Source organism: Helianthus annuus, chromosome 2 (genome assembly GCF_002127325.2).
Source record: "Helianthus annuus cultivar XRQ/B chromosome 2, HanXRQr2.0-SUNRISE, whole genome shotgun sequence".
Lineage (NCBI taxonomy): Eukaryota > Viridiplantae > Streptophyta > Magnoliopsida > Asterales > Asteraceae > Helianthus > Helianthus annuus.
In genome coordinates, this window is record NC_035434.2 from 23,494,232 (window position 1) to 23,505,753 (window position 11,522).

General features: G+C 35.7%; 1 protein-coding gene across 2 annotated transcripts; it reads left to right on the top strand.

Annotated features, from left to right (window-relative positions):
- Positions 1-387: 387 nt before the first annotated feature.
- On the top strand, positions 388-2,790 carry LOC110902582 (palmitoyl-monogalactosyldiacylglycerol delta-7 desaturase, chloroplastic-like). 2 transcript variants are annotated; one of them, XM_035979795.1, is made up of 4 exons: positions 388-730; positions 1,731-1,837; positions 2,266-2,448; positions 2,644-2,790. In XM_035979795.1, exons 1-3 carry the CDS (start codon positions 395-397, stop codon positions 2,396-2,398), a joined length of 576 nt encoding a protein of 191 aa, XP_035835688.1. In that variant the 5' UTR covers positions 388-394; the 3' UTR covers positions 2,399-2,448; positions 2,644-2,790. The 2 variants fall into 2 exon arrangements, 1 of the variants encoding a protein (XP_035835688.1); XR_004872528.1 differs by lacking the exons at positions 388-730; positions 2,644-2,790 and adding exons at positions 1,041-1,178; positions 1,266-1,392 and having other exon boundaries at positions 2,266-2,442.
- Positions 2,791-11,522: the final 8,732 nt, after the last annotated feature.

Below are 11,522 nucleotides of genomic sequence, written 5' to 3' on the forward strand. Positions count from 1 at the left end.
AAGTCGCAAAACCCAGGTCGCAAACAATAGTAGCAGTCGCAACTTAGTCGGAATAGAGCAATTGCGACGGGTGTTTTTCCAATCGTAGTTCCGGTTGGAAAACGGTCGCAATAGGGCAATTGCGACTGGTTTGCGACCAAAATTGCGGTCGGAAAAACCTAGTTTTCTAGTAGTGAAAATACAGATAAAAGTACAAAAAATAATGAGGAACTATCTAAGTTTATTTAATGTGAAAAAAAGGAATATTTAGTCTTATCACATTGAATGTACGGTTTGACCTACCCACAACATTACATGTTTCAACGACTATTTTTGAAGGTAATGAATGATATGTGATTATAAATACTTGGTAGATAGTTTTATTCTCCAGACAAAATTGAGAAATTTGGCATCGATGACGATCAGTATTGAGGGCGAAGAAGAACCCGTGCACAAAACAATATTCATGTCGGATGTTGTTGTTACGAGGAAGAGAAATCTATTTCGTAACCGTAAATGGAATATTGTGGATGTCATAACACTTATTTGGGTATTATTTGTCCATTTTCTAAGGCTTTTTGCACCATTCACATTTACTTGGGGCGCATTTTGGGCAGCATTTTTGTTCCATGTATTGTGTGGGATGTTCTGTATAACTCTCTCGTATCACCGAAATCTAGCACACCGTAGTCTCAAGTTGCCTAAATGGCTCGAATACACCTTTGCGTACTTCGGGGTTCAGGCTGCTCAGGTTTTACTTTTATATTTTCTATTTCTTATGGAGAATATCATATATGTCATCTAAACTTGTAAAATATCATATTTATTTAGTGTAGAAGTTTTAATGCACAGTGTTCTTAAAACAAGATTTAAAGACACATGATATTATGAAAGTTCAGAGGGTGATTTATGAATTTCTCAATCTTTATATATATGCATGCTTAGTACTAGAGTACATTAACTTTAATTAATATATATATATATATATATATATATATATATATATATATATATATATATATATATATATATATATATATATATATATTTTGTGGAAGAGAGACCCGATATTTTGGGTGAGCATACATAGGACTCATCACCAAAACGTAGACTCGGACAAAGATCCACACTCCCCTACCTACGGGTTCTGGTTTAGTCATATTGGTTGGTTGTTTGACAGTGGCTACATTGTCGAAAAGGTATTTCCCTTGAGACAAATTTGTAAATGAAATCATTTTTTTGACCGGTTATGTTAAACTTAACATTTTACGTACATGTGATTCCAGTATAAAGAACGCAAAAACGTTGAAGATCTAATATAGGTTCATTAGAAGAACTTATTTATATCATATATTCGCATTTACTGCGGTCGTATATGCTTTTGGTGGGTTCACCAACCTTGTTTGGCTTGTGGTAAGCTTTTCTTTTATGCAATTCTGTAGAATATTAAAAAAAGTTTTATAATGTATTTAAGGTTATAAAAAATAATTAGTATACATAATTCAAACTATACAGATTTAGTTTGTCTCAAAATAAATGTTCACTTACGAAAATACTCATCAAGTTTCTTATTGACATTAATTATATATTCCTAAAAAGTACATATATTTAAAAAGGTAAAATTGGTACTTGGTTATCATATAGTGTATAAATGTTTGTTTTTCTTCTGTCTAAATGTTTATTTTAAAATGATAACAATAAACAACAATACAAGCATACTAAAAATAGTTATAAAATATGTTTGATGGCAGGGTGTGAGAATCACATTCACTTACCACGTTACATTTCTAGTAAATTCAGCTTGTCATATATGGGGAAATCAAGTTTGGAACACCGGTGATCTCTCCAAAAACAATTTGTACGTCTTCTAAAAGCTTTGTGGATCACCAATTATGTTTGTTTTCTTCAATATATATAAGAACGTTAGATGCAAACCAATTTAAATAGAAGAACTAACAACTATATAATACACATGTATTTTTTTTCTTTAATTACGGTACGTAATATTTATATCAATTAACCACACTTTCTTTCTAGCTCTTCATATATATATATATATATATATATATATATATATATATATATATATATATATATATATATATATATATATATATATATATATATATTTGTCAAACACTACGTGAAACTACATTACACGGTTCTTACAATTCTCTATTTAAAATAGGTTTTGAAATGAACACATACCTATATATATTCTGTAGGTTTTACGATATTATCATTAAAAATATAGATGATATTAAGCCAAACCTTATGCATGTATAGTTGGTGGGAGATTGACTTCACTTGGTGGTGTATATTATTTCTTGAAGCTATCGGGTTAGCCACCAATGTTAAGTTACCGACTAAAGCTCACAAGGTTAAGAGATCCTTTACATCTAGTAACAAACTCAAGTGATTCGATACCTTTCGTGATAACCATTTCTCGAATCTGGATACATGCATTACCAGTGGCGGAACCAGAACGATTTAGTTAGGGGGTCATCATAAGCTTATATTCTATACTGGTTCAAATTAGGGGGTCCATTTCTAAGTTTATTCTTCAAAAACTCAAAATTTATAAATAAAAATTCAAAAAGTTCCGGTGACCGGAGGGTCAACGGACCCTCTTGACCCCCCTCTGGTTCCGCCTCTGTGCATTACTTGTATGGATGCATCTTTCTTGATCACTAAAATGTTCTGAAGAGTCTTGTAATAATTTCTAAGTGTGTAAGTGTAACTTAGAAAGGAATCTTGTTAGTTGTTATGTTCAGGATTTGAGGTCATTTTCTTTTAGATATTGTACTTTATATATGTGATGGTTTTCATATATAATAAGTTAAAAGCTTATCTATCTGTAGTTTATGTGTAACCTACATTATGACAAATATCGTGTTTCTTTACTTTTTTTCTCTAGTATTTCACACTTCCATTGGGGAGATACCACTTTTGAAATGAAAGATGAACTCTTCGAAGGGATAAAAAATGCGTATAAGGTTACTATATATAACTATAGAAAACCATAATGTAACATCGGTGACTTTTGAGCTTTAAATCAAAAATCATTTTTGTATGGTTTCCATAAATACAATCTTTTTTTATTATTCAATATATGTTAGTTAATTAAATTAAAACATCCACTTAAAAATAGTCTAGTGGCGTTGGTGAATTAGATAAAGTTTAGAATAGTATGAGGTTATGTGTTCAATCCTTATGGTGTGCAAGTTTTAGCTATTTAAAATTAAAAAGAGTAAACTGCCATTTCGGTCCCTAAGGTTTGGTCATTTTTGCTACTTTAATCCAAACTCAAACATTTTGAATCTGGGTCACTGTGGTTTCAATTTTGTTGTCATTTTGGTTCAAAAGCAAAGTCAGCTCACATTTATCTAATAAAATTTGATATTTTGTCATTTCCTTAGAAGCAAAATGACCATTAAAAAGTTATAGATATAAAAAATAAATTAAAAAAACATCTACTCTCTCTTCTCCCACCATCACCATCAACCATCTGCTACCACCACCACCACAACCACCATCATCAAAAACACCACCACTACCAACCCTCCTTCAACCACCATCACGCCATCTGCTAACCCCCATCATCATCTCCCCATCTACCATCATCCACCAACCCACATATCGGATATGAACCAGGTTTGATGGCAAAGCTGTAAACAATTTCACCCATCCAGTTTCAGTTTCAGTTTCAAACCCTCCTCCTCAGTTTAACTTTAATTTAACTATCCAAAAAATAACTCCAGCAGAAACTCACCTAGACTTCACCGACTCAACAAAACATTTGAAAGCTCCGAATCCGGTGAGTCTGAAGTGGGTTTCAACTCAGCTGGACCCGGATTACTCAGCGAACCTACTAGCACAGTGGTTAACTCCGGGCGGAGAGCCTTGCAAAGATTCCTCCACCGAGGATATTATCATCTGGGGTTTGGACCAGGGGGATATTGAGTTGTCTATGGTGCTTACCATAGTCGTCGGATCCACCGGAATTCGGGTTTGCAATCTTAATCGGAGCTCTTGGCTCATCAACGATCTCCATGTCGCCATTGGTGAACCACCATCTCCTCCGCCATGCACGGTGGAACCCTAACAAACGTCACCGTTTAACCACCATTGAAGGCGCGACAGCGGCAGCCTACTCCGTCCCACACCCATCTCTTCTCCAATCTCTATCTCTCTCTAGCAGAACCCTCTATCTCCTTTGGATTAGGGTTTAATTTGGGGAAGAAGATGATCTCTCAGTCTGATTTTATAAGGTCAAAGATCAAATTTTATTTTATTATTTTAATTAAAAATTTGCTATAATAAAACTTGTAATGACCAAAATGCCCTTCACTAAATTGAGGAAAATGACAAAAAAACCAGGTTTTTTTTTGAGAAATCTGAGCTGACTTTGCTTTTGAACCAAAATGGCAATAAAATTGCAATCATAGGGACCCAGATTCAAAAGGTTTGAGTTTTGGACTAAAGTGGCAAAAGTGACCAAACCTCAGGGACCAAAATGACAGTTTACTCAAAATTAAATTAAATCAACTTTTATAATAAATCCACAACTTTTTTATTTTGTCAATTTAAACCCGAAAGTTTTTAAACCCGATTATATAAATAAAATAACATTAATTTAAAGGTTTTAACATTATATTATATAACTATATAATTTGCAACAACTTTTAGCAACAGGTGTTTGTACCTACTGCTTAATTGATGTTTTATGTTTATGGGAGTAGTAATCCTCTTGTACCATGTGTATGCCTAACCAAGGCCACCATCGCTCATTCTAGCACAAGCACCCTCAAACCCTAGAAAAATTTAAAATCAGTCCTAAAAGATAAAATCCTGATTAATGAGGGGCGGCCATGTGCTGATTTCCTCTATGGTGGTGATGGTGGTTTGGATTCGATCTGATACGACATCCAGCAGATTAGCAGCGTCTAGAGACGGTAAATGGCGGCGACTCAGTGGTCTCTGATGAAGAAAGACGGCTTCCAACAAAAGCTGATCGGTTCCGACGAGTAGGTGATGGTTTTGCTCAGAATCAGGTCACTATGGAACTCAGAACCGTCGGGTAAGGTAAATCTGACCGTTTCAAGCTTTGTTCTTTTAAGTTGTATAATGTTCAGTTTTGTTAATGATTATGATCCATAAGGGTTGTATAAATAAAATAGGACAAGAGGTGAACATCGATGGTTAAGATGGGTTATGTTGATGACCACCGGTGATGAATAAGTCATCGGAACCGAAGCAGATGAGGTGAAGATAGACGGTGATGATTATGTTTACAAATAAAAAGGACGGGAGGGTTTTCGATTTGTTTCAAGTAACAGCCCATGGAAGTCAACTGTTCCCAGCCCTTTTTCTAGGATCCTATTGTTATTTTTTTTATTTTTAGAAAACCCTCCAAATAATTTACATATCATTCTTACGGTTTTGTCAGCACAGTTAACTCTGTTTCAAGTGATTCTTCAATTGACTCTGGTATCTCCAACATACAAATAAGCCAATTAACACTTTCTGATGAAAAAAACCATAAAACCAATACATTTTTGTTTTCAAACAAGTATAGTAAGCGTAAATGTATGGATTTCAGCTTGTAATACAAACTAATGTTTCCCTTAGGATACAACTGGCCTGTCTTCTAAAAACACCCAACTCAAGCTTCGATTACAAGCTATGGACCAACAAGCTTAATTAAGTGACGGTAAGATTTTTACAACTTTATTTTATTCTTAGTTTTTACCAATCTGATTTACCAAAATCATCTAGATATTTTATATATACAGCTCTAAACGACGTACGAAAGCAAGAACTAGAAAGACTGAGAATGGCGACCGGAGAAATAGCAAGTTGTTCAGATGGTTACACTTTGTAGAGATAGCAAACTGATAACTATCTCAGGTTCATATTGCCAAAATATATATTATTTGAAAAATATAGATATCATCTTTACGTGATTATACTTATGGATATCATATTTTCTTGTAGATGGTATATATTGGCTGACATTTATGATAGCTACACTAGCTGCTATTGTTGCAAGTCAGGAAACTATTTTTGCAACATTTACGATAATAAAGCAGCCAAATGCGCTTGGTTGTTTTCCAAGAGTGAAGGTCGTTCATACATGGAGTAAATTTCTTGGGCTATATTAATTGGATTCTTATGATTCTTTGCATTGTTGTGACTTGTGACTGTTGGATTCAAAGATCAAACTAAAATCGGCAATGCATACGGTGAGTATATGTTTTATTGTGTAAATGACCTTTTAAATTATTAAATTTCTTTGTCATACAGATTAGAGGTGGCAAAATAGGTTAGTTGGTTAATATAGGTCGTATGGGTTTGGGCTAAAAGTAGGGGTGTTAAACGGGTCGTGTTAGTGGGTTGGAAGGTCGAACTTGAAACAATCCCAAAAATCTTGTTAGACAAAATGACACATGAAACCAAACGTGGCAAGAATTTTTGCATGTTGACACGAAATGGCCGACATGAATTTTTTATCTTTACATATATTAGTACTCTAAATTACAAATTCACCCAAAAAATACAAATTAATATAATACGGTTACGTTTAAATTATTAAAGTTGAAGTCAATAATATTTATAAATTTTAAATTTTGGCACTATGAATATGCAACCACTTCAACGTACAACTTGAAAACGCATTTACTAAAGTAACTTGGTTAAACGATTTGGTTGATGTTTTTTTTGTACTGTACAGATCCAGCTTCTACGGGTATCACATAGGATCCAATCCATTAAGCATCTTCTCAAGCCGATGCATTGTCGATTAGTACGTGGCAAACACTCCAGAAGTAAACCAAGAAGACAAGGTTTTGGCCATCTAACATGTGCTCACACTTTTGATGTAAAGAGGACATGGTTTAGGCGATCCTGTTTTTGGCAACACATGCCTACCCGATTTCCTGCCAACATGACAAACACATTTTGTATGTAATTACTTACCTTAGTCTGCTGATCACTATAGCTAAGTTTATGGGTCAACTTTAGCTCTATTTTGCTCAAAACAGTCATGATTGTACATATGTTCCTATATTGGATGTGTTTAAGAACAAATGATAACTATGTAATGCATGTTTGCAACATATAATAAATGAAAGGGGTTGTTTTGGTTGATTTGTCATGTTAGCAATTAATATGCAAACGGGTGTGCTTGGCTGCACTTAATAAATCATGTTCCAGGAAAATGGCTCTATTTAGCTGCTCTTGGTGACTCATGTTGATAATCATATTGATGTACTGGATTCATTTAAAAACAGACAAAGACCATGAAGCGCGGCGCAACGCGCGCGCGGGTAAACTCCTAGTTCTCATAGAAAACAAATATATGTATTATTATACTAGCAGGATGTCCGCATGATGTGGCGGAAGAGGCACATCGCATTGCGATACTCGTTTTTGCTAGTTTTCTTATTCATATAATATTTATTATAGCATCATTGTGATAGATATATATTAAAAGCGAAGTAAACGGGTAATCTGTTTCACTATGTTGTGCATGGTTAGTCTATTTTATTAACTAAAGTCATCGGTTATCAATTTTATTAACCACTCGGTTTTTGGTTAATCACTTCGGTTTATTCAGTTAGATTGACAGTTTTTGGTTTGGTTCATTTAATTTCAGTCAATAACAAAAATCGAACTTGGGCTAAAACTTTTGCTGAGAAATATATATAATTGAGGTGTAAATACATGAAATGAAAGTATAAATATATGAAATGGAGGTATAAAAGCTAGAAATATATGAAAATGTGAATGATTCGGTTTGGTTCAGCTAATTTTGTTAAACGAGATTACAAAAAAAATTTGATAACCGGTTTTTGGTTAATTCGGTTTTCAGTTAATTCAGTTTGTAGTTGATTTCGGTTTGGTTTCATCTGTTTTCATTTTGGTTTAGGTTAACGATTTAGGTATTGCTCCCTAATAACCGATTTTGGTTAATAACCGATAGGTGCGCACATGATGCGGCGAAAAACACAGACATTGCCACAATGTGCATTGTTCGGTCGGTTAGATTATTACTCTTAACCAAAATCGAGGTCAACGATTAGTCTAAAACAATTGATTAGAAACACATGAAATGGAGTTATAAATACATAAAATGGGGGTATAAATATGAAATAAATAAACTGAAGGTATAAAAGCTAGAAATATATAAAAATATAAATGGTCTGGTTCAGTTAATTTTGGTTAAATGAGGGTACAAAAAAATCGATAACCATTTTTGGTTAATTTGGGTTTCGGTTAATCAGTTTTCAGTTAATTCAGTTTTTGGTTGATTTCGGTTCGATTCCGGTTAGCGATTCTGTGACAACCCGAACTCTCGAGGTTTGTGTCGCCTGATTTCAAGGCTTGTACGGTTATGTTCTATGTCCCACTACATATAAATCCAGTGTACGATACGTAAACATGTGATGGTTTTATGCAATAATGTTACGAGAAGGCATCTAGTTACGTTTTGTATGTTCTTACACCCTACTCGAGGGTCCGCTAAATCCAGTCACACACCACCTCATGTTCTCGGCCCAGCTCCCATGAAGCCCACCATGTTATGGCCCAAGATCAGGCCCGGTTCGATTAAGGGCACATGTATAGTTTTTCGTCAAATGTCAAGCTCGACGAAACTAGGATTTTTCGTCATCACTCCCTTCGACGAAGCTTAGTCTTTCGTCGGTAAGATTCTTCGCCGCATTAGGGCTCTCGACCCAGTTCCAATCAGAACATAAGTGGGTCCGGCCCACTAGTGATCACACAAAATGGCACCCGGCTCTCATTTATCCTTCACGCAACACCTAGAAACAAAACCCTAGTTGCCAGTCTTTTCCTCTCAAGTGTGTGACGACAACAAGTACTATCGGTGCTCTCTCCTCCATTCGCTCGTGTCTCTCCCGCAATCGGTACGTCATCGTTGCTTGAGTCAAGTTCCTGTTAATATTTGGTTATTTGTATGATCGTTAGATGATGATTATTGACATGAGAATAAGGAGTTTCGTTGTAATCATAATTACGTATGTGGCTTGACTAGCATGCTGATGATTGTATTAATTTTGTTTGTTAGTGGGCTATGTTGACTATAATATGATGATGTGAACCGATGAGCTAGGGTTTGTTTGCAAGACTAAATTGTGTGTGAGAACTGGTAAGAGGTTGTGTCAGATTAGGAGTAGGTATGTTAGGATTGGCAATCTTAACAGATAAAGAATTACTGATGTATGTCGATTGTTTTTGCAAACTGTTAGGAATTACAGATAAAGAATTACTGATGAGTTATGTGAAATCATATTCCTTGATTTATACGTGAAAAGGGATCAACATGATAATACACTGTTTGATGGTAACCGTGTGTTCATAATAAAATGATGATTGGAATTATGTGGAATGTAATTAATGATTAAGTTAAGATTGCAAATGTTTGTATAGCCATGAACGGAACAGTTGCAGATTAGGGTTTGTGCATGATTAGCAGCTGATAGGGTAGCGACGAAAGTTCCTCCGAAAAATAATCATATTTCGTCGGCTTGTTCCTTCGACGAACAATAGTGTTTCGTCGGCCTGTTCCTTCGACGAACAATAGTGTTTCTTCGGCCATCATATCGACGAAACTTGATGATGGTTCATCACTATGACAGAATCTCACAAACAGACTATAGTTTAGAACACGTATGATAATGAATGGCTATATGTTGAGCTTTGCCTGTAAATGATGTTAGTGATGTCTGAGGAACTATAAATTTGTTTATGTATAACACACTTAACTGTTAAGCATTGTTACGAAACATAAACATGTGATGTGAACTTTGTATGAGTTGAATATTAGTTACAGATTGATTGTTGTGTTACATGACCTCTTGTTACTACTTGCCTAATGAAATGTGTATTAGTTGCATGTTGTACGGTGACCCTGTGATTGATGTAAACTATGTACTTGATTTGTTGTAAAAACTGATGTTATTAGTAACCCTTGTTGGAAATATGAACTTGTGATTATAAACGTGCATGCGATCCAAATGCTTGCTATGTGTTATGTGACAATGGTACTACGTGTATACGTGAATTGGATAACCACGGTAGGGTTTGGGTGACCAACTTGGAACGGGTAAAGTAACTTAACAATCCGAGCAATCTAAGGTGAGTTCATTCCTCTTGAGCATGCGTCCCGGTGGTTGGGACAGTCATTGGGTATCCCTGAGAGGGATAGGTTTTTGGGTAAATCAATTGGGTATTCCTGAGAGGAATACGTCTCGTGGGTAAAATCTGGTATGTTGGATAATACACTCGTCCTATCACTCTTAAGTCCCATCTGTTTGTTACCGGAGAGGTAACGGAGTATTAGTTGGTAGCGCTACTTAGGTTTGGCACCCTCACCCCCTACCGGAGAGGACGGGTGTGAATTAATGACCCAGTCATGCCCAGTGCTTTGATAGGAGCACTGAGGAACGGGCAAAACATAAATCAGGAGCCGTCTTGTATCCGAGGTATTATCAACATGAATGAACGGAATTAAACACTTGGTAACTAACGTTTTCGTAAAACTATGAACTCACCAGCGTTGTCTGATACACGTGTGTGCATGCTCGCAGGTTATTGATATGTGTAGATGTGGAACTTGCTGTCTGGGATGCTAGAGTGGTCATGGGTCATAATGCATGGAATCGCGGGACAAGGCTAATGGTTTTGTACATACGGTTTGTGTAACACTTAACAAATGATTTATGCTTCCGCTGAATACGATGAGTTGTACTTTATGTAATGTATACTTTAACTTAATAAATGAAAGTTTTTATTTAAATCATGTATGAGTTCAATGCGATTGGTGGCTAGATCCTGGTACGTCACACGCCTCGCGGGGGTTCTCGCATGTGGTGTTATGGGAGTGTGACAGTTTGGTATCAGAGCCACTGGTTATAGTGAACTTGGTTTTAAAAACGTTTTTGTAAAACCAGACTATAACCGAACAGTTCTGATAACAAGAAAACGCACATGACACTCAGCTCCAGATTGCAAGGTTCGTCTTTTCATCTGTGGTATACATTACATGAGTAGAGAACATTTGTTTATGATGTAGCGTACAAACACACACTCGTCACTATAGCATAACTACATGAATTACGTGCTTACATTATGATGTGTTGCTAGTAAGTCGTAGTCCTTAGATTTTTGCGATCTTATCGTTGTGACAACCTCCGTTTGGCATTATGTTTGAGGAACCATTTGACATGAGTTAGGAGGAACTGAGATGAGCATGCAAATCACAATATTGTTGTGGGTGCACACATAATAATAATGTGGGGTGCATGTGAGTCCCAGTGAGACTTAACAAGTGAAAAAGGGGTTTTGTTTCGTTATCCGAACAATGATAACATAACAAAACTTTAGGGGTCATAGCAGTGATTGTCTCCAACTTGAATGTGATCTTTTCACTCCTTTCTGAATCCTTACGAATCTCGATGCTGTCGAGTATTACCTGAACACCCATCTGAACGCCTAACGAACTGTGTAGAATGATAGGT

Excerpts from the sequence above, each read along its gene's own strand:
- LOC110902582 (XM_035979795.1), top strand. The coding sequence starts at position 395 with ATGACGATCAGTATTGAGGGCGAAGAAGAACCCGTGCACAAAACAATA. Across the intron at positions 731-1,730 it reads TCGGGGTTCAGGCTGCTCAG|GGTGTGAGAATCACATTCAC; the intron begins GTTTTACTTTTA and ends GTTTGATGGCAG. Across the intron at positions 1,838-2,265 it reads GATCTCTCCAAAAACAATTT|TTGGTGGGAGATTGACTTCA; the intron begins GTACGTCTTCTA and ends ATGCATGTATAG.